We start from the raw sequence: 22,933 nt of genomic DNA on the forward strand, positions 1-22,933 counted from the left end.
TTATATTACTATTTCTCATTCTTGTTGAAAGCAGCATCCTGGAGACATAGGTAAGAGAGCAATCTGCTGAACTGCAGCTGCAGCTTCTTGCAGCACCCTTGACTTTTGTAAAAAAGTGTCAAAAATAACTTTTATTACAAACACTGGGAAAAGAAGTCGGGAATCTGAGGGATTGTGTCTCTCTTCAGTCACACTAAATTTGCATAAAGAGCTTCAGTATTTCCTCTATAGGGTGAAATTAGAATCACAGCAGACTTCCCTTCATGCTGAGCTGGATTCTTTCAAGCACCCAGATCTCAAAAGTTATCACATTTTCTACAAACTTCCCTAGAAAATATCCTTTAAATAATAGTTTTAAACTGTGATTTTTAGTCTTATTAAAAATATATGTTAAACAGTAAACTATGGCAGTTTCATTTAATGAACCTTTAATGGTCCTGGGCCCATAATAAATGTATGAAAAGGATATTTTGTGCAGAAACAAACTCTTGGGAAAACCTTTTTGCTACAGTTGGAAAGTAAAAGATTTGTATCTGCAAGAAAAATGTAGATGATGGCATTTGTTTTGAGCTATTTTAGGGTAGTTTATAGTGAGTGACTAGCAGTCATGGCTTTCTCTAATCTGAATTCCTTCATTAGAAATGAATTAGTATTAAGAGCATATGTGAGTTTTAAAAGTTGTTACTTGCCTGGAGCTTTTCCTTCTGGAATCTGCCCCCAGCATCATCTCCTTGGCCCAAGGTAGCATTAATTGGTTGATCCTTAAAAGGTCTGTGTTGAGACTCACTTGTTTAGTAAGATTTAATGGAAGCTTTGCCACAGTAATATTTGAACATGCTTGGATTTAGAATTTTGCATAAACCCCGAAACCTACTCTCATTTAGTAGATCTTTGGGGTTTAATTTTTTTTTTTTTTTAGCTAAAATATTTTAGCCACCAGGTGAAATTTTTAATGTTTTGCGAAAGTGGGAAAAAGAGAGATCTGTATATAATCACAGTAAATGTAGTTAATTGAGCATAGCTGGCAGAAAAGAGGGTCTAAGAAAACTGATTTGAAAAAATGAAAAAATATTAAAAGTGGTGCCATTTATGTAAAGAAATGTAACAAAGCCTTTGAAACAGGAAGAATAAAGGTTATTAGATGTTTTTCCAGTGGTTGTTGTGAGGTAAGGCTTTTTTTGATTTGGTTTGGGTTCAGTGCTGGAAGATGGGAATAACAATAGGACTACCAGTTTAATAACATGTTTGCACCAAAAAGTATTGGGTTTTTGTTTATTTGTTACCAGTTACATGACTAAAAAAAAAGGAGGGGGAAAAAGGGGCACTGTCATACAGTTGTTTAAACTGGGATGAGTAGCAAGGAGCACTCAGAATTAGTCCACTCCTCTGTTCATTTTAAGTAAATACAAGTTTTGTGGTGAAACATTCACTTTCTTGCCTTACAAGTAAATAGATGGGGGGGTACACAGCCCTGGGTAGTTTCACGTTTCCACAGTGTTACTGTGAATTAAACCTGAAACATCCTGTCTCAAACATGCTCCACCCACACCGAGGCTGCTCTGCCTTGCAGTGCTGTTGGTCGCTGATCCTGATAACAGCACGGCTTTGGTTTGGCCTCTCTGATACTTCTGCTTAGGATCATGTGCTAATTTGTAGTGACAGTGTCTTCAACTCTGAGGTATCAGTTGCAAATCTCTGAAAGATACCAGTCCTAATTGCAGAGCAGAGGATGTGAACAGTATGTGAGCTTTATTTGGCTTTTATATTCCTTTACAGCTTACTGAGCCTGTCAATGCCCAGAAATCTTAACTCATAGCTGCAAAAAGCAGCCCATCCCACCACAAAAATTCTCTCTGGGTCTAGTGCAGTCTTGTACAACTTGCATGCAGGTAGATCTAGGCATAAAAGAAAAAGATTATAGCATCTTGTAAGGTGCAGCATGCAAAGACCGTTTCAAGATAAATGTCTTTTCTACTGAACTCTATGTAAGTTGCTGGCCTCGTTTGTTAGGAATTATTTCTTGAAACTTGAACACAATCTAGAAATGTATCAAAACTGACAAGGCTGTGGCTGGCAGTTGCAGGAAACACAGTTTATCACAATCACTTGAGTTTTCTGTTACAGTTACACAATAGGGTCCAAAAGCAACTCTCCTCCACCAGTTCCCGTTGATAAATTCCCCTTGCTTCACAGACTGGCTTCCCTTCAGCTGCCCTTATTGCTGGGGGAGTGATTTAACATTGGAGAATGCTTGATTGTGTCAAATTAATTTGCTAACCATCAGCAAGTTTAAGGAGAATTATAGGAAAAGCAAAACAAAAAAATCCTTCATAAACACAGTGTGTACAGAAGACATATATTTGAGGGTTTCTGTTTATTCACTGAAAGTACAAGAATTAGAGAGTGAGCAGCCATTTCCTTCCATGAGACCAGCCTGTTGTCCAGCCACTAAACACCCAAGATGCAACTCCAGCAGTTCTCTAATTGGATTCCTTCATATAACATCTGAAACATTTTAGATGCCTGAAGAAGAAAAAGAAGAGTTTTCTTGCAGTAGAGTTTTCTTTATTATGTTACTGGAAGGTTGCAAGGAAGAGACCTTGTAGCTTTCTGCAGAGAATTGTTGGAACAAAGCGTTTGGAGAGTTACCCCAAAATGAAGGAGTTCAATCAATCCTGACAACTACAGCAACTTTGCTGCGTATGGTGACACATTTTTACCGTTGAAATATCCCCCATTTTGTGTTCAGATATTTTCAAATCAAGTTTCTAGTGTTGAGAATCTCACTTCAAAGTTTTCCTTCATTTCAAATTGCATTGTCTGAAATTATATGTTTGGATATGGTGCAAGACATTCTGGAATAAAATCCACACTTTATAGAAAGTTAATATTTTTGCTATTTTAGATACTCCTAATCTGTCTGTCTTTGTACCATTAAGTAAAACATTTTAGATTATATTCTCTGGCTCTGAAGGCCATGGCACAGCATGGCTTGCATCCCTCTTCCTCCTCCAGGCAGGGTAGTCATTAATACCATCTCCAGTGGCAGCCTCTGCCCTGCATGGTCCCAGGGAAGTGCCAGTTCATACAGACCCAAACGCTGCCAGGGAAGGTGCTCACAGTGCGTGGCTTGAGCCATTCTCTGGATTTTGTTTTGTTTACCAGTACAGCCTAAATAGCTGAACTGGACTCTCGTACATCCTGGGAAGTAATTTGTTCAGTCATGTGTAGAAACTTCCACATTCTAGCATTGGACTGCTCTGGTGAGGTGCAGGAAGTGCTGCTGTAGTTGTGCTGGAGGAGGTGCTTGGCTGTCGCAGTACTGGGTTTCATAGGTAGAATTGACTTGAAGGCATTTCCTACTGTAATTAATCTGTGTTTTCTTTGAGAAAATAGCTTCATTGAATGTTCTTTTTTGAAACTAGACTTGGTAAAATTAGAATTGCTTCAACTTGTGTGAAGGAATTTGGGGAAATCTTGGCAAAAGAAAAGATTTGCATCTTAAAGCATTGTAAACTCATTAAAATTCTTCTCATGGATAATTAAAGAAAAGTGAATTAAAAGGAAAGTTTAACAGTAAGCAGCTCACAGGCACTGCGACATTTCAAGCATGTTAAAATCAGAAAGAAATAGCTTTTGTAGCAGTAGTCTCCTCCTCTTGTATTACGTGTTGTATTTTCTAACAAATAACCAGTTACTGTTGGTCTCTTTGGTTCTCCAAGTAGCTCATTTACGCCTGATCTGCACAGTGCTTTGGCATACTTGTGACCAGCTTTGCAGGGTTTGTCAGCATGCCTAACAGCGGAGAGACTCTCAGGAAACAATTGCAAGATGAAAATGCAAGGAATGTTTCAGGGAGCTGTGAAAATGGGTAAAGTAGCTGGAGCATTTATTTTAACAAACTGATCTACCGATTTTTCCCAGCTTAAGTTTCTCTTGTACTACTGTGCAGATCCACAGGAATTTTGTCTGATGTCTCTACTATGTAATGAAGGTGTATCTTTTGGGGCTAGAATGAGAGAAAATTGTTAATGAAGGTTATAAATGAGTTTATTCTCCTATGCTAAATCCTACTTTGACTTTAAACCTAACAGCATCCTTGGGTAGGGACTACGTTGCTTGTATCTTATTGGCATGTAGGATATACCTGTATAATGTTTATTTTATAGCATAGAGGCTATTTTACCTCTTCTCTTCTGGATTTGAGGGAGTAATCCTCAGGTAATGATTGATCCTTGTGATAGATAGACCATCTTCTCTCCTTCGAAGGCAACAGAACTTAACCAGGTAACCCATCTTTAGAGGTGGGAATGGGGAAGTGAATTTTAGAAGAGTGTATTCCAATATTCATGTTACCTTTTACATATAAAATAGTCCCTCTGGGTCCTGTCTCCTTTCTGCCCTAGGCAGCACAAAAAGAACACCTTGTTTCTTCTACCTGTTGATCTATCACTGGAATGGTATCTTCTAAAAGAGAAATCTCCCCATTTCTAGAGTTTTTGGAAGTACTTAAGGTTAGAACAAGACATCTCACAGGAAATATTTTAGCTTCTGATTATTAGCAGTTTGTCAGTATTGCTAAGTACAAATATCCATTTCCAGAGGCTGAACTGTTGTTTGATATTTAGTCCTCTGTTAGGTTAAATCTAAGTTCACATTTGTTTAGGGAATAACTTCCATGTTATGTCTCTTGGAAGATTTGTTTGATCCTTTCAGGTAAAGGATTGGTTGGGATAATTTCTGCAATAATGGTTTCTTCTCTTCTGGGCTTTGTAGTCCTGGATAAGAATTGTGAGGAGCAATCCAAAGACTTACGGTTTTCAGAACAAGAAGAAGTTTAAGAAATCTCTGAAAACTTTTGAATACATTGTTGTTGTTTCTGGAATCCTAATGTAGTTAGTAGTAGAATTGTCATTTTTTGGTTTATTCTGTCCAAAGATCATAAACCACTATGTGGCTTGTGATCAGTATAGTTATATGTACACCCTGACTTGTGAAAATTAGGATTTTGCTAAGTTAGTAATAATGCCTCTATTTTAGTCCATGCGTGCTTCTATTTGTGACACGCTCAAGCAGAAAAAAAAAATCTATTTTCTTCATTAAAGAAAAAAGCTTAAAAGTTAAAGGGGAATTTAAAAGTACAGTGATTTGTATCTACTGCAAACAGGAAGTTTAAGCTTCTTGTATTAGAAAGATATTTAGCATTTGGTTTTTTATCTGAATTTCTAATGAAAGAATATCAGACCTAGAGTTTGAAATACTTTTGATGCATTCAAAGTCTTTGGCATAAAACTTCTGTGTTTTATTTGTGTTTGAAGATGCCAGTGCATGTGCTGTTGTTTACCTGGTTTGAAGTTAGGTAGCAAACTTCTGTACCTGTTTTAGTATGCTGGAAATAGGATTACAAGTAGAAAGGACTAGACAATGAAAATAAAAGTGTATCAGATGGAAATAGGAAAGAAAGACCTTTTAAAAGGCTGAAATCAAATCAGTGTGACCTAAAAAATGAGGCAGAGATGAAATAATGAGTTCTGTGTGACCTAACTTTGCAGCATTCCCTGCAAATAGCCATAGAGACACAGCTACTGCAAGATTTCTGCTTCAGGTCTGAGTTTTTGCTGCGCATGGGAGAACAGAGCCAGAAAATCTGTACCAAGGTCAGGGCAGGGTTGTAGTAGGCTCCCAACTGCTGAATAGAGCCTTTTTGGGGAGAATAAAAAAGGCTCGTTACATTGTTCATTTCTTCCCATTCAGCCATGAAGTTCTCAGCTAGCCGTAAAACTGGTCTGCTCACCAAAATAAATGACCTGATTTTGGAGGATATTTATTCTTAACAAGAGAAAAAATGCTTCAGTTCTGTTTTTTGCAAGTTAAGAGGTTTCACTAGAAGGTGTGTGCCAACTGTGTTATATGGCAAAATAGATCTCAGCTGTTAACTTTATCACTAGTACTTTGTTCTTCATTAAGCATTTGTTTAGCTTTTAAATATATCTTTGTGAAAGAAGAAGTTGTGTGAGTAATTTGACAAAGACTGGTTTCTTGTGCACTATGAAAATCAAAGTATCAGATCAGTTGAGCCTTTTTGCAAGAGTAGGAACATATCTGGGCTGATCTATGGCCCTGTTTTTAAGTCTCATGAGGGCATGGAAACCAATTAACAGCTAAATCTAACCTGTTCTTCAAGGGCAAAGGGGAACTTTAAAATAGAATTGATAAGGAATGTATTATAATATTGCCCTCATTTGAATAGAGGAGTAATTAGTAAATAAGATAACCAGTCATAATAGACAGCAGGGTCCCATAAAGGGCCATGGGGACTCCTATAACTCTTTACTCATTAAAAGAAAAAATATTACATTACAGAAAATGAGAGTTTAAAGAACTAATGTGATGTGGTGTTTTTTCCTTATGTCATAAAAAATGGGAAAACATCTTCAGAGCATCTTAGGTAAGAGCTGACAGCACCTCAGAGCCTGGAGATACAGTGTTTGCTTTGCTATTTCTGTGCCTGTCACAGGTTTCTCTTCAGCTGCTGAGCTACCAAAGCTGTGGTGCTGTGTTGATTTAAGTCAGAGTGACTTTATTGTCTTTGTCTAGAACTCTAGGTCAGATCTATGAGTCTAAATTTATTGTCTTGTGCTCATTCCTACAGTCTGTCCCCAGAGTTCTGTTTTAAAATACTGGATTTGGCTCTCGTAGGATACATGGGGATTTGGGAAAGGATTTTTCATGAATGGGATCCAGATGAAGATATTTAGTTTCTGAAGTCTCTAGGCAAAATGCCAGAATCATTACAGTTTTCAGAGGTTACCCGTAGGTAATTTAAGCCATTGCTTTTTGCTGCCAGTAGAGTTGTCAGATGAATATTTAATGATTCCATCTTGAATTTAAATGCCCCAATGAGGTGTTGAAAATGTCTAACACTCAATGAAAAGTTTTTAAGAATGTGCAGATGTAGACCCAAAGCACTCCCCAAAGCAGCTCTAATGGAGAGTGAGGCTGGTGGAATGTATACAGCTGGATTGGCCTGGAAAACATGCAGCAAAAGCTTGGAGGGGGGAATTTCTCAGTGTTGGAACAAAGATCAATATTTAGGACACTTGTCACCAAGGCTGAAACGGCAAATGATGGACACTTGATTGGAAGAAGGATGTTTTGTCATCCACTTTATAATGGATTCCTTAAATAATCAAACCTCCAAGCTGTAGGTGTTTAGAGAAGGAATTCACTAAGTTGTCCTTACAAGAAGCAAGCAGTGAAAATAAAAACAAAATTTATGATGAAATTCCATCTTGGAAAAATGCATATTTTCCACTAAAGCCTATTTTTTGTGTGTATTAAATAGGATTAAATTTAACAATTAGGAAAGCCAGTTCAACAAGGAAGCATTTGAGAAAAAAAGTACTTGTGCAAATGGGGATCTGCGTGCATTGCTCCCTGAGATAAACACCTGTGTCTTACAAAATATTTCTTTGGGCAAGGCAAGCAGAGCAAGGAGTTTAATTAAAAGGTGGGGACTGTGTTGTAAGAAGTATGAAGTCACATGCCCACTGCACATGAATGCAGCCTCTGCTGCTGGATGAACTCGTAAGTGATATGCCAAGAGGAGCAGCAAGGCAGAGGAAGGAGCTGCACTGCTGGGATCATCCCAGCGAGGGCAGAGCAGCAGAGAGCCTTCCTGAGAGCCCCTGAGGCTGCTGTGGATCTCACAGTGAGGGCAGAGCAGCAGAGAGCCTTCCTGAGAGCTCCTGAGGCTGCTGTGGATCTCACAGTGAGGGCAGAGCAGCAGAGAGCCTTCCTGAGAGCCCCTGAGGCTGCTGTGGATCTCACAGTGAGGGCAGAGCAGCAGAGAGCCTTCCTGAGAGCTCCTGAGGCTGGGAGCAGTGCTGGGAGAGCACTCCCAGGAGAGGCTGGACAGGATTGCTTTTTGGAAGAAATCATGTAAGGGACAGAGAAACTGTGCACTGCACAGATACTGTGACTGAGCAGTCCTCCCTTAATGGCTGTGTTCTCTGGTGCAGACAGTCTGCAGGATCATTTATTTTGAATGGACAAAAGCAGAAAGAAAAATCGTGCAAGTTTGATAATAAAAGCTTTGGAAGTTATTTGTCCTGACCTGCAGTAACATGGTTAGCCACAGCTGGAGCTTTGCACCTTGAACATACTGTTCTTCTAAACTTAGGCCTCACATCACAACCTCAGCTTATCCAATACTCTATGTTATGAATGTACTATCTTCAACAGTGAATATGTCTCATCCATTAAACCAGAATAAAAATGATTCATTAATAAAAATATTTTGCTGTATGGTGATCTCACACACGGTACAACTGTACCCAGGAGCAGGATGGGAGTGGAGAAGCTGTGTAATGGAGAAGCCTCTGCAACAGGAATACCAAGAAAGGGAGGAGGAGATAGTATCTTCATTGTGAATCTGACAGCATGGGCCTGGAAACTTAGAATATGGCTCTGGGTGAATGTGTGGTCTGAACTACCCACTGGTTTCATGGCAAAAAGATATTTGTTTGAGTTTTCTTTGTGAGCAGCTATGTATGTGATTTCCAGATGTAAAAGTACTTTGACTTGCTGTATGTGTGTAGAGGGTTATGAATAAATATTCTGAAGTCTAAAGGAATACCTTGTCCTGAATAACGTATTAACAATTTATGTATGTAATTATTTGTTAAACTGCTTATTTTTGCAACCTTATGGAAAGCTTCTTCCTCTATAGAAAGGTTGATCTTTTAAAATTTTGATAATCCCTATGGAGAGCTGACTGGTAAAAACTTAACATTGAAAAGGTTGCAGGAGTTGAACAACAGGAAAGGAATACCAAAAGAATGAGATGTCTTTATTTGCTCGCATACATAAGCTGTTTAATGGCTAGGTTCCTCTTAAATTTCATAATAATATACTGCATAACAGTGTTCATATTCTCTTGGTGCAGTTTGTGATAGTAGAAATCACTCTGCAGAAACAAGGCCAAAATCCATCCTAGAACATAAATGTCATAGTTTTTAAATTTGAGAGAAAAGCTACAACCTACTTATACAGGACACTCAGTGTAGCCTGTAAGGCCTATTCAAGTGAGAATTTCTATAAAATGTTTTTTCTAAAGAAGAAAATGGTTTATTATCATATTGAAGATTGACTTCATAGATTCTCTTCAGTTTTATTGTTTGTATTTTCACCAGATTTTACTGTGAGGAAACAATTTAGAGGACAGCAAATATCTGACTGTATTTGGGCTAGAGCGTGAGGTGTAACAGAAATTCTAATTCCCAGAACAGGAAACAGAGACTGTGGAAGGAAAAAGGCTCATTCAAAAGTCCCTTAAAACAACAACAAAAAATTATGGAAATTAGTATCACAGTAAGTAGTGCCATTAATCACTAAGCATCATTATGGTAAGAGAACAAACAGTTTTTCTAGTGTGCAATTAGCAAAAGAGCACTGTCATTTTGTAATGATAAAAGTGGAGAGATTGAGCTGTGGCATTTGGTTTCTGTAGTTACCATAAGAAGTGATACTGTGTTCAGTGGTGCTATCAAGTACACTCAGCTAAAACCAGTAATTGCTGTGCCAGCAGATCCAGATTGGATGCTTATCCTCTGGAGAGTCCCACCCAGCAGGAAAGGCTGTCAGGTACATCAGTCATTATTCTACCTCACATATACATTGCTTCCACTGGCTTGCCAAGATAATCTCACTAGAGCTGTTACAGTCGTGGAAACACAGAGGGAAAGGAAGCTCTCCCTTTGTTAATGCAGTGTAGAGAATGTTCAGATTCTTGCTTTTCAGGTTGGCCTGGTGTGTGAGAGCAGCTTCAGTGTGGAACAGCATCCAAGGGGCACGGGGCAGAGCTGGGAGCTGTGGGTGGCTTGGGCAACGTTGGGCTTTGCCCAGACCTCTGGATAGGCCAGCCAGACTAAGCTGAGCTTTTGTTTCAGGTGAGGGCAGTGTGTTGAATTCAGGCAGCAGATGAGGTCATGTTTGCTAGAGTGATACCTTGAAATTAAAGCCCAAATTACATCAGGAAATACTCTCATTCAAAAATCACCCATGCTAATGGAGTTATACAGAAATATGCTTTGGTTAGCTCTACCTGCTCAGCATTTTGGAAGATGATCTCAGTTTGTCCTAATTGACTTGTTCAAGTGACCTCTACTGTTAAATTCTCACTGTGTGTGATTTTTAGAGGTTTTACCTTTGAAATTGTAAACTTGCAGATCAGATGTAGAAAGTCGACCTTTAAACTGGTAGTTGGATGTTGGGAGATGCTGGCCCTGCACTAATAACACTGAATAATTTATGCAGAACCTCAGTCTTAATAAAAAATTTAAGAGTCAAAGTCCAGCTCTCCAAAGCATTTTGGTTTTGCTGGGGCATCTTGGCACCACACCGTGGTTCTGCAGTGCCTTTTCTCCTTGTTGCAATTTATGGTCAGTAAGCTCTTGATCAGGCAGCCCCACCAAATTCTGCTCAGTTCAGTCTTGAACAATTCCAGATACCATAACCATTCTTGGGTATTTACTTAATTTTTAAAGGAATAGCTCCTAATAAAAGGTGAAAGTAGAGCTGCCTGATTCATGAGGACAGGTAAGAGCTATTTTGCATGGACTGTTACCAGCTTTACCAGTCATGAAGGTACTGAATGTGTTGGGATCCTTATACAACTTTTGCACATTGGAGCATGACCAGAGGAAGTTCAGAAGTTATATTTGGCTGTTTTTCTATGAAGAGAATATAATGTAAACTGAACCAGTATCCTATAACAGATAAGAATAAAGCAAACTAAAGAGATATTAATCTGGGAAAAGTCATTAATGATGTTTATTAAAGTTTTGAGTATCTTCAAAAGAGGCTCTTCTGATACATTGCTAATCAGAGTTGTTTTATTCCGAAGGCTTTTCTGCTCTTTGTTTTCATGAAAAGTGATGTTCAGTTATCATTGGACCAAGATTTCAGTTTATTTGTTTTGTAAAAAAATAAAAAGCTTTATTATTCTCAAGACATTTAAAGGAGAAGGTTCCACTGGATTACTAAATATCAAATATAGTTTGTCTTTAAAATAGGAAAATAATCAAGAATTATATCAAGTACTTTGAGATGTCAGACAAACATATGTTTATAAGTTATTTCAGATGTTTTGTTTTGGTTTTATTCACAAAGAAGTCTTCCTGGTCTGTCATTCTTTCTTTGCAATCCCACTTAATGAAGTCACCATTTCTTCCACATATCAAACACAGGCTTACCTCTCAAAATTCAAGATAATCCCCTTCTATATTTAAATTATTCAGTTTCTCGTCAGCATCCGCCTTTGCCAAGGCAGTGACTATTTTCAGCACCTCATTTTGCTTATCAGACAAGCTCTTTCATGTTTTGTGCCATTATGCCATTAACAAGAGGAAATATCCTCACAGGCAGGGTTAGTGATGACTCCTTGTTTTCCTTCAGCTGCTTTTGTGACCTGTGCCCTGCTCCTGTGGGGAGCAGCGAGGCAGGAGAAGAACTGTGGCTGTCACTTCTCAGGGGTGAGGAGTGACACAGTCTGCTACATTCTTGGACAGGGCATACAGCTTGGTTAAGGCCTTTTTACAGTTTGATTTCATTGTGACTAGCAGGAATAAATTCTAGGAGTGTTCCATGTATATAAGTATTTTACAAGTGTGGTTGTTAATATGAAATAGGAAATAGTGCCTGATGTAGTGTTTGGTCCTGCTGTTTGCTCCCTGGCACCACTGTGTAAAAAGTGCTTTTGAAGTTGTTATTTATTTGAAAGTTGTGAAGGGCATTGTTGCAACTTTCTTTTCTACATTTTGAGTTAATTTGTTACACTGTGGAGGGGAAGGACTTCCTGAGCTTCACTCAGGACTCTTCTGTTGTACCTATGGAGAAGGAATGAAGGAAATCCTAGCTTCATCTTAGCTTCTAAAGACTGCTGATTCCCATCTCTTGTTCTCTGAAATGAAATCAGTTAAATTAAAAGATCTTGACGCTGCTATTAATGAATAATCACTGCTATATTCAGTCATTTTAAAATGCTTATTGTTTAGGTATTTTGCTTATGGAATTCTTAGCAGTCTGTCACAGACTTTTAGGGCTGGAGTTTGTGCTTTAAGCTTGGTCTGTTTACTTCTAGGAGAAGTTAATTTCATCCACGTGTTAATGATCATTTCTTGTATTGGTGAAATTTTTTAGAAACTTATTATTAACTCATTATTATTATTACTATTATTAACTAATTTGTCTTCTCTTCCTGGCCTAAAAAAAACCTCCTGACTTCAGAGCTTCAACAGGTATCAAGAGTGACAATTTACAAGGTGTTGTGATATTAGCAGTGTCAGAATGATCAGGGTTAAGATTGGTAACTCATTTTCATACTGGTATGGCTCACGACCTCTTTGTGGAGGTTCAGAGTGAGTGTCTTTGTCTGGTATGTTAATGATGTTGAAACCAAAAGCATGAAATAAAGAATGCCATGCTTAGGGTGAAGGCACTTCTATTTAACTAGGTTGTAGTGGAGTTTGCAACAGGGTCAAAATGTGTTTGATAGCTCTGAGCTTTCTAATTCCACCTGCTTGAATTTCAAAATGCTTGCAAACTGTGTTTTGTTTACCTTTTGATACCTATATTGCATATTCGTATGTTGATTGTAGTAGATCCTACTAGTGCTCCTGGATAACATCTTAAGAGTTCCATTTGCTTTTAGAGCCTTTACAGATGCACAGACTGTCTGCAGGGATCTGCTGCCTCATTCAGAGGAGACCCAGGGTGAAGGCATAGAGCCAGCAGGTAAGCATGTAAAAGATGGAAATTCAATCCTTGGAAATTCGAGCTCTTCTCGATTTTTTAAAAATGTAATTTTTATGTCTATTCTAGCAGGTTTTGACTGACAATTTCTCAGGGCTCAGATAATTAAAGACAAAATCAAAATAAAACTGAAGTGAGTCAGGGCAGCTGAAAAATTTTCAGGAGCTGTCTGTAAATTTGCATGGGTTTAATAGTTTCTGCCAGTGTTTGTCTGTATTTGAGATGATGACTAGATAAAAATGAAAAACAGCTTGATCCCATTGAGAATCATGCAAATTGTTGGGTTCCCTTTGGCATCCCAGCCTACTCACCTGCTGTCACCTGAGGAGGATTTGGTGTGCAGTGTAGAGACTGGAGGCATATGGAATACGTGTGCTTTGGTCAATTCTGTGCTGCATCAGAGCACGTGCACAAGGTGGCATTTAATGCAGCTGCAGTGCTGAGTGCCTTGCCTGAACCTTCTGCCATGTGGCTCAAAGCAGCTTTGCTAGCAGAACTTTCTGAGGTGCTTTGGAAGGTTTGCAGCCCTAAGAGAGCTCCCTGTTGCCTTGGTGAAGCTGCTGCTGGTATCTAAATGTGCTCATTGAAACAGGATATTTGTTCTGGGAGAAAACTGAAGCAGTGAGCACACAGCGGTCTGATCCACGTAGGAATCTTGTGTGCAGACTTTGTACATGTGTATAAATACAAATCTGTATGGATATATACTCCTTCTCAATGGGCAGGCCTTTGATACACAGTAGGGTTCATTCCAAGAACTGAGCTGCTAGCTGCATGCTTTCAGTGAGCAGGAAATAAATATGGATGACTAAAGGCAATAACAAACTCCTGTTTTCAAATATGCAGGGTATCTTATTGAACAGTTGGAGCCACATGTTCTTTGTGTAGATTGAGATTCTGAGATTTTGCAGAGTGTTTGCTTGTGTGCTCGTGAAGGCTCTGACCTATTTTCCTTAGAATTTATCTGGGACAGTGGTTAATGCTGCCAGCTCCCTACCTGCTTCTCTCCCAGAGGCTGCTGCTGGCTGCATTTGGACAAGTAAGCTGGGCTGTGAAGCAGTGCTCGAGCAGGAATGCACATGTCATTCAGCCACTCCTGCAGAGGTGACCACAGCCTCTGCCACAAAGGTGAGGCAAATAGCTACGGGCAGAAGCCATTCCAGCTGTTGCATCGTAATTTTCCTGCAAACAAAAGTCACACCTCATCCATTTTAATTAAGCAGTTCCTTTATTGGTGTTTAGATATGTTTCTAGTTGATGAATCAGGAGCTTACAATTCATTAGACTTTGTCTTCTACTTGACTTCTGGAATCTGTGGAACTACTAGTTATCCATTTTTAAATGGAAAGCAGAGTTTAACTTTGAACCATCACACTGCTATGCAGATACTGAGGCTGAATTTCAAAAACTCCTCCCAAGAGATCTTTCATGAGAAGGAAGTTCAGTGTCTGGTTGTGGGGGGTCTACATTGTATGTGAAGAGAAAAGGAGGAGATTCTGATATTTTCTAATTTTTCAGAACTGATTTCCTCACTTTATAATTCATACATTCCACAATCTCAGGAGTAAATTTATCAAATGGGGACCACAGGTTGTTCTGGAATTTTTTCCCCATTCCTTTCTTCATTCCTGTGGAAGCAGGTCAGATTTGGGGTTTTCTAATGCATATGTAAATCCTTACTGTTGGCAGCAGGCATTATGTTGACTTAAAGACAATGTGAAGTTAGAAGAGAACTCATCCATGCTGGTTTTATACTGATGGAATCAAAATAATAATTTATGTTGGAAAAGAGCACTGGAGGGCAACTAGGACATCTTTCTGCTCATAGAAAGCCTCGTGGCTTTGTTCAGCTGAGTTTTGAAAACCTCCAGAGATGGAAGTTGTGCAGCTTCTCAGTCCCTCTTCTTAGGCTGAGTCACCTACATTGTGAAATTCTTGATCCAGCAAGAATTTTCCTTGCTGCAGCTCATGTCCATTGCCTCTTGTCCTTTTGCTGTGTGCCTCTGAGAAGAATCTGTTTTCCTTCTAGTACCTGCTTCAGTCTTTAACAAACTGCAGGTAGATTCATTTTTTATCTTCTCCAGACTAGAGAAACACAGTTCCTGCAGGGATTCTTGTACATGGTGTGCTCCAGGCTCCTGACTTCCCAGGAGTCCTTCTTTTGGGCTTGTGGCCATTTGCTTGTCAGGATGTTTCTCTTGCACACTGTCTGAGGGGCAGCCTCAAGGAAAATAATCCCTTTCCTTGGTGTGCTGGCTAGAACCTTGCCAGTGCAGCCAGGGCTGTCGTTAGCCTTCCTCTCCATTGGGCACACAACTGACTGGCAGCCATCCTGTCCACCGGAACCAAGGGGTTTTCCTGTGAGCCAGCTGGCATCCAGTCCATGCTGTGCCATGGGCTGTCCTCCCCAGAGTGCAAGGCTTGGCTTCACCCTGCTGAGCTTTCAGGTCATGTCAGCCCAATCTTCCAATGTCCTGGGATCCATCTGGATGGCCGCCCTGCCTTTTGTCCTGTCGTTCATTTCCTCAAGTTTCTGTCACCACTGAAGCTGGTGAGGGTGCACTATTGTCCAGGACACCAGTGCCATCATTGAACAGTTCATTCTCACAAGCATCCCCTGAAGAATATCACTTGGAATTGACTGCCAGCACGACTTAGAATTGTTGACCACTGTTCTTAGAAACTACTTATCTAGTCATTTTTTTTACCCACCTGTTCCTCCAATTACAGCAGCTTCAAACCTTTTGAGGATGCTGGGCTATGTAGAAGTTGTCAAAGACCTTGTTAAAGGTAGAGTAAGCAAAGTGCCACTGCTCTCACCATGTCAGAGCCAGTCAACTCATCTTGGGAGGCAGGTGGGTTAATTTTCCAGGGCCAAGTCAATGGTGGCCATTCTGGTTGGTGTCAGACACGTTGTAGCTCAAAATGATTTCTAGGAGTGTGTTCTTTAGCATTTCCATGGACTGAGGTGAGGCTGATTGACCCTTAGTTTTCTGAATCCTCTTTCTTCTGCTTTTTGAAGACAGATGTGGCATTTGCCTTTTTTCTTGTACTGGGGCCTTACCAGATTGCTGTGCTTTCTTGAAGATGACAGAGCAGCCTTGCAGTGGCTTTGACCTGGTTTCTCAGTGTCCACTCTGAAGGATCCCACCTGGTCCCATCAACTCTTTTGTATGTGCCCAGTTTGTGTGAGTGGTCCCTACCTGATGTTCTGCTGCTGTGGGTAGAACATCTCACCTCTCACTAGGTGTGGAAGCTCAGGAAGCCTGACCTTGCAGTAAATACTGAGGTGAGGATGGCACTGAGAGCATCAGCCCTTTGCATGTCCTGTGTCAGTGGCTGCCCACAATATCACTGCTTCTCCCTTTGGTTGCCACTGTACCTGTAAAATCCCTTCTTGGGACTCTTCACATTACTCACCAATTTCAATCCAGAGTTTAGACTTTCCATTGCTGCATGCCTGGGCAATGTTTCTGTAGGGATGTTTCCTCCTGATTACACCTTCCACATGCTTTCATTTTGGTGCATCGTAATCAGTTTTAGAAGCGTCAGTATTGTTATGAAGCTTATTTTGTACTTGTCCTGGTGTACCACTCCCTCCACGTCAGCTCGTGGAGGCATTCTTTGGAGGATATCTTATTTCTTTGATCCACACTACAGGGGTTTAGTCATGTGAAGAACAGTGTATTTTATTGTAATTAATAATTTTTTCCCTTTTCCTCCAGTGGAAAAAAGTAGAAGTTTCCATTAATTGGAATATTTTTGTGTGTTTTGGCTACTTTTAAAATATTTCCTCTGTTCATTGTCTTTTCTATTAGAGAGGGTAAAATCACTTGTTTATTGTGGAAAACTGGTAATATAGCAGAAAACTCTTTTCCTCCCACAGCCATGGCAAGGCAAGCCACAGGAGCTGGTTTGTGTGTTTTATTAGAAGAATCACTATGTGTTTAGGCTGGCTGAGACTTTCAGATTCACTAGAAATTCCAAAGTTCTGTACCTTTTGTTTAATCTGATTATTGGCACAAAGAGAAGTTTGACACAGATACCAAGCTCTCAGACTCTAAACAGTGTGTACTCAGCTGCAGCTTTTACTATAATGAAGTTAATATTCCAGGGTCACAGACATCTTGAAGAAAAGTAAAAAATAGTGGGTGAGAGGAGGAATGGTGTATTTCTGTAGTCAGCAGAATGGGATGGCATCATAACTGTGGAATCCTGGATGATGACTGACAAGAATGCCTCCAGCACAGAGCTGAATTCCTTCTCTCGTCATTAGGGCACAGTGATGTTTTGCAGCATCTGGCGTATAATCAAGATGTTTTGTGAGTTAAATCTGATTAATTTTCAAGCAGAAGTTAAATTACTGGTTTAGTTCTTGGAATATCACTTGGGAGTTGCTCAGATCATGCAGCAGGGCCATTCCACAATCAGCCTGTCTGTTTATCTGTCTGAAAGGTGACCTTGGGTCTTTTGCATTTTATATGACTCTCAGAGCTGTTCTTCCATAAACATCTGAATTCATTTACATTCTCAAATCCTTTCTGGCAGTCACCAGAATACATGCAGGTCAGGTAGTAAACAGAGAGAAGGTTTCACTAATGATATTAGCTTTAAGCTGTAGGATTAGTGTATTTCTCTTGTCTTCGTTTTTTAACTAATACACAAGGCTCCTTCATGTATCCCAGAGGTCCAGCAGTTTCAGTCAGGCTGATTATTCATGAAAAAAAAAAAAGGAAAAAAAAGATTTGTTATTTATTTGTCTGTTTAAAGTAATTTTTGATATCTGGACTTGTTCCATGTCAGAACTTCCCACTGTATGGGGTGGAAAGAATAAACTGGCTGTTAAAAAATACAAAATGTGTAATGTGTTCTATGTTATGTATAATTTCAAACTTGGTAGAAAATATTTGAGTAACAAATGTACTTTTATAACACAGTATTCACATATAAATAGTTCAGAAGTTTAGGATTGCATTGTAAAAGATCAGTTGAAAACTGCAAGTGCATCTTTTAAGTGGTTCTTAACTACATTTTTCCTCCTGTAAAGTTCCTTGTTGAAAATTTGCACTTTATTTTCCATCTTAGTGGGAAAACTACCCACCTAAAACCCCAAGTATTTAGATCAGCTTTTCTTAGAGCAGTTCCCAGGCCAGGCTGCAGTACAATATCCTGTTATAACTTATGAATGAGACTACCCAGCTCTTCCTTCAGCAGGGAAGACAGTGAAACATGGACAATGGAGTCTGGTTGTGAAGGTTTTGGTCTTGGAGGAGAAAAAATGTCCTTTCAGAACCTCAAACAGTGACAGATTTTAATGTCTGAATAAAATCTCTGCTCTTTTTGTTTTATCTGACAATATAGCCTTCTTTAAGCAGAATTTTTTTGGTAGCATCTCTGACCTTCAGAATTCATATGAAGGACATGAGCCAAGGTCACATAGTAGTGGATGAAAAAGCATTTTGAGTGTGAAGTATAATGCAGGTAGCAGGGGATAGTGGCAGAAAGAGGAAAGGAACAACTACTCTGCTTGCATACAGAAAACTTCGGGTGGCATCAAGTGCTTTGAGCTGGGGTGCTGGGTGTTTTCCTTGTACTCTGAAACTCCACTTGTATAATATCCCAATGCTAGTAGTGTACATTGAGGGGTTTTATTCTGATCTCCACTCTGGTTTCAGGAGGTACTGAGTTGATTTCCAGCCTGCACATTGCAGTTTAACTTTCAGATGCTACTAAGGCAGAACACCTGTTTTGCTTCTCCCAACGTTCATAATTTAGTTTATAATTTAGATGCATTTAGTGTTTAGCCAGGCATTCCTTCCCAGGCACTTTCTACAAAATCCTTCTGCAAACTGACAGAGGAATATATTCAACATGTTCTGTTGTTTTTACTAACTCCAGGGACAGACTAATTAGATTTTTAGAATTATTTGGCTTATTGAGATTTCAGAACTGTTTTGAGATTTAATTCTACCTGCAAGTACATGCAAAAGCAGACACTGAAGGGGCATTCAGGTTTATATTTGTTTGCACTAGACCTTGGTTATTATTAAGGTGATGCACAGAGTCTCTGGAAGTGATTCTGTTCTGTCTTTGATATGAATCAAAGATGCCTTTTTAACACCAGACAAGCCTGCATAAAGAAAACAGAAGGAAACCCGGTTTTCAAGTACCTTTTTGGTTTCTATGTATAGATATTTCAGGGATTTGATTGATTTTCATCATTCTCTGGGAACTGAGCTGTTATCTGCTGCCCATCTGAAGTGAAAAGACACTATTAATGCAGCTTTTGTAATGTCATTGTAGGAATGTTGCTAATATGTTCAGTTTCCTTCAAGAGAGGTACTCTTTGTTCAGGAACGTTTTAAATGCTCAGACCACAATGTTGTATTTTAGCTCTATATGTTATGGTGCCCTTTCTCCACTGACCTAAGCACGGCTCCACACCTATGTTTTGAAAATCATTATGTGCAATTTGCACATGAGAAAATGAAGGTGTATGGAGATGGAGCAGCTTTATTTGTACTTATTGTTGTCATTAGCACCTTCTGTTTGTCAAGAGAGTAATGCAAATCTGCCAGCCAGGAGCAGGAATGGAATGAAATGTTTGTGAGCTTACAGTAGTTTGCTGTGCCTGTGGCTCTCGGTGCAGACTGCAAGCCTGGCTTGAGGGAGGCTGCAGGTGTGTTCTAAAGCACTGCTGAGGATCCAGCTATGGCTGATGTGTTCCTGTATTGCCACAAGTGCTCAGAGAGGCAGTTCCCAGACCTCTGAAACCATTGGAATAGCATTGGAGAGGGATGTGATGTATGTGATGGATGTGATGATGTATGTTGTATTTTCAAACACTCCAGAACTGCTCTTTTTCATCCACTGAGGTGGCAGGAAACAGCACAGATACTAACTGAGCTTGCTTTATAGTTTTTGCATTCCACAGGTGTCGTAAAATACAATTATGCTTATTCACTTGTATTAGGAATTACAAAATGTACTGTTTTCTGTTACTTTTAATTCTGACAAACCCAAGCACTTTGATCTGAATTTTTTTCACCAGCTCACTGTAGAATATGTCTATTTTTTATGCCTATGCTGAAAATATTGCTTCATTTATGGAAGTAAGTCTAAGGAAAAAAATGTTTTTAAAATGTTCTTGTACTGCTCTGTTCATAAGTATGGGAACTGTTTGACGAGGCAGTCGTGGGAGGGTTTGTGCTTTCCTTGGGAGAATTCACCTGAATTTTGCCAACTTAGAAGCCCTAGATCCTCTAAGGAGTGTATTCATATTCAGCCTCTTGCAGGGTTTGCAAGAGCCAAGGAGAGTCTTTGAGGCAGACATTTCTTGTGAATGCCAGGGACTGTCCCAGTCCTTGGCACCAGTGGTGAGAGCCAAATGACATTTGTTGGTGTTCTGTGTCTTTGTCCTGTCAAAGAAGGGGAGAAAAAAATACGGGGAGAAAAAAGTGGATGGTATAAAGACAGGGTGAGGAAGACAAGAGCAGAAGATGGAAAATGGAACCAGGGTGAGACAGGAGCAAGTGTAATGGACACTTCAGAACATGGGGCAGATGACCAAGGGAAAAGCTGTGGGAAGTAGTGAGGAACAGGGACAGGATGAGGGAGAGTAGCTGGAGGGGCAGGAGGGAGGGAAGAGTTATAAGATGCAAAAGGAGCTTGGATACTGAACAGGGGCAAAGGTTTCATCTCTCTAGGATCTCTTGAGCCTCTGATTCACCAGTACTCCATTGGCACAAGGGGGAGTGCAGACCTGAGCACAGGCAAACAGATCCTTCTGGAACTGGGGGTGTGCCTGCAGCACACAGATCATCAACATAATTCTGTATGGCACTTCTATTCAAGATGCAGAACAAAGTATAAGAAATACAGATTTCTCTTTCAATTTGGTATATTTGATAATAAGAAAATTGGAAAGCCCTTCTCTCAAGAGCTGAGAAGTGCCAGAGTTGTCCTGTGGTCTTTATTCAATCCTCTTGTCTTCTGGTACACACTCATATGGTATTTTTCAATTACAGATTACCTTGACAATGGTGCTTTACCTTCCAGAGTCCCTGTGGACTTCTTTTGCTGATGGCAGAGTCAGACTGAGAATAGATAAATCATGCCCACAGACTCCCATAACAGTTCATCAGATGTTCAAGGAGAGCCTGGAAAAATATGGATCCCTCAATGCTTTGGCCAGCAAAAGGAATGGAAAATGGGAGAAAATAACTTTTTCGGAATATTATTGCCTGTCTAGGAAAGTGGCCAAGAGCTTCTTGAAGGTAGGTACAGGAAACAAAACCAATGCCTTTAATCCTTTTGTCTCCTTTAAAAACCCAAAAAACAAATAAACAAAAAAAACCCCAACCCCAAACCTCACAATATATAAGAGATTTTTTGCATTACTTGAAGATCAGTAGTCACATTCTTTACTGCAATGATAATGATGAAAATGAGTTTTGGTCAGAGGTAACACTGCTGTCAGGGAACCTTGGCTGCAAGTGAGGAGCTGCTGTTTTGCATGTGTCTGTGGGACATGGGTGCAAAACTCAGCATGAGGCCTTAACATCAAAAATGGAAAATAGGGGAAAACTACTGTCATTAATTTGGTGAGATAAAGACATAAACATTCTAAAGAGCTAAACATTCTAAAGATAGGGTAATCATAGTACTCATTATGCTCTTGTTCATATTGAAAGATTTTAGGTCTTGGGCTTTTCTGGGCAGCAGAGTTCAACCAGCCAGGAGAAGGTAGTGGAAAATCCACATCCTGTTAACTGCTGATAACTACCAAAATGTACCTTCACATGCCTTGGCAATACTATAATAATAAATCAAAAATTTCTGTGGTTTGTATTTGTGTGTATGTTTCTCTCCAATGGGTCTATATTATATAACCTTATGTTTATAATTTTTAAGCTTGGTCTTGAACGATTCCATAGCGTAGCAATCCTTGGATTTAATTCTCCAGAATGGTTCATCTCAGCTGTTGGAGCTGTTTTTGCTGGGTAAGATATTTTTGTGGGGGTTAATTTTTGAGGGGGATTTGGAGATTTCTGTTTTGCTAGATCTAGAAATGTATCAAGTCAGTATTTTGTGTCATATCTTGGAAGTTGTATTGCTATTGATTAGCATGTTCAGCAGCCTGCTGGAGTCTCATATCCCAGATAGTCCAGAGACTCATAAATGGATCCTGTTTGCCATGGGCTTAACCATGACAGTCACACAGAATCTTATCAATGGAAGATGTGGGAAACAGATGAGAATCACAGTTTTATATTAATGATATTCATATAATATTAATGATATCTACAGTAAGATACATTCAAGCAGATGAAGTAACTGTTAATTTGGATTTTACTTCTTAAGCTGTTCTGTACCAATGGAATCCCAATTGGTATCTGTGCACAGCTTGAACAAAAAGAGGACATAAGTGGGGATTTTTTTGTCGCTTCCTGAGCTAACTCCTGTGTAACCTTAAGTGGGTTAAAACACTGAGTCCTAGCCTACAGCATCCTCTACTGAATAGTTCAGAGTTCGTTTTTGCAATGTGCATAAATCAGAGATTCATGTGTGAAACAAACATTAGAGCTGTTCTGCTGTTTGCTTCCACATCTTCATACCCCTTCAGGTTTCATTTGATTTTGATTATTACTCTCTTTTGATACTACGTGCATGTATATGAGTGTGTATGTATATAAGTGTATGTTCTTATATATAGAATTTTTTTTATGCAGAGGAATTGTCACAGGAATATATACAACCAATTCTCCAGAGGCCTGTTACTACATGGTTCATGACAGCAAGACTGATATCATGGTTGTGGAAAATCAGAAGCAGCTGGACAAGATCATGCAGGTACAAGGTGGCTGAATGATGACTGAAATTACTCAGAAATCTGGAATCTGGTGTTGGCACTCGTGGGTGGCTCTGGCCCTCTGCAGATTCTGTGGCTCCAGCAGAGAGCTCACTGGATGGTTCACTGCAGGCTTACCTGAAAAAACCCATGTTTGGTCCCATGTTTTTCCTGTCACCACCTGATTCTGATTGGAAAAGCACAACCCACTTGAATGGAAGAGATTATGCTGATGCATGTTTGTAAAGGTCTGCCATTTAAATATGAAGC

At 39.6% G+C, this 22,933-nt stretch overlaps 1 protein-coding gene across 4 annotated transcripts in view; it reads left to right on the forward strand.

Moving 5' to 3' along the window:
- Positions 1–3,575: 3,575 nt before the first annotated feature.
- The window catches only part of ACSBG1 (acyl-CoA synthetase bubblegum family member 1), a 34,678-nt gene continuing 15,320 nt past the window's right edge, over positions 3,576–22,933 (forward strand). For 2 of the 4 annotated variants that reach the window (XM_088172369.1, XM_088172370.1), the window contains exons 1-4: positions 3,759–3,871; positions 20,872–21,089; positions 21,727–21,815; positions 22,545–22,665. In XM_088172369.1, coding sequence (XP_088028495.1) covers positions 3,832–3,871; positions 20,872–21,089; positions 21,727–21,815; positions 22,545–22,665 — 468 coding nt within the window. In that variant the 5' untranslated portion in view covers positions 3,759–3,831. Of the gene's footprint in view, positions 3,872–12,712; positions 12,796–20,871; positions 21,090–21,726; positions 21,816–22,544; positions 22,666–22,933 lie in introns of all 4 variants that reach the window. The other 2 variants (XM_088172367.1, XM_088172368.1) reach the window with 2 other exon arrangements.

The sequence above is a fragment of the Sturnus vulgaris genome, chromosome 13 (genome assembly GCF_052056855.1).
Source record: "Sturnus vulgaris isolate bStuVul1 chromosome 13, bStuVul1.hap1, whole genome shotgun sequence".
Lineage (NCBI taxonomy): Eukaryota > Metazoa > Chordata > Aves > Passeriformes > Sturnidae > Sturnus > Sturnus vulgaris.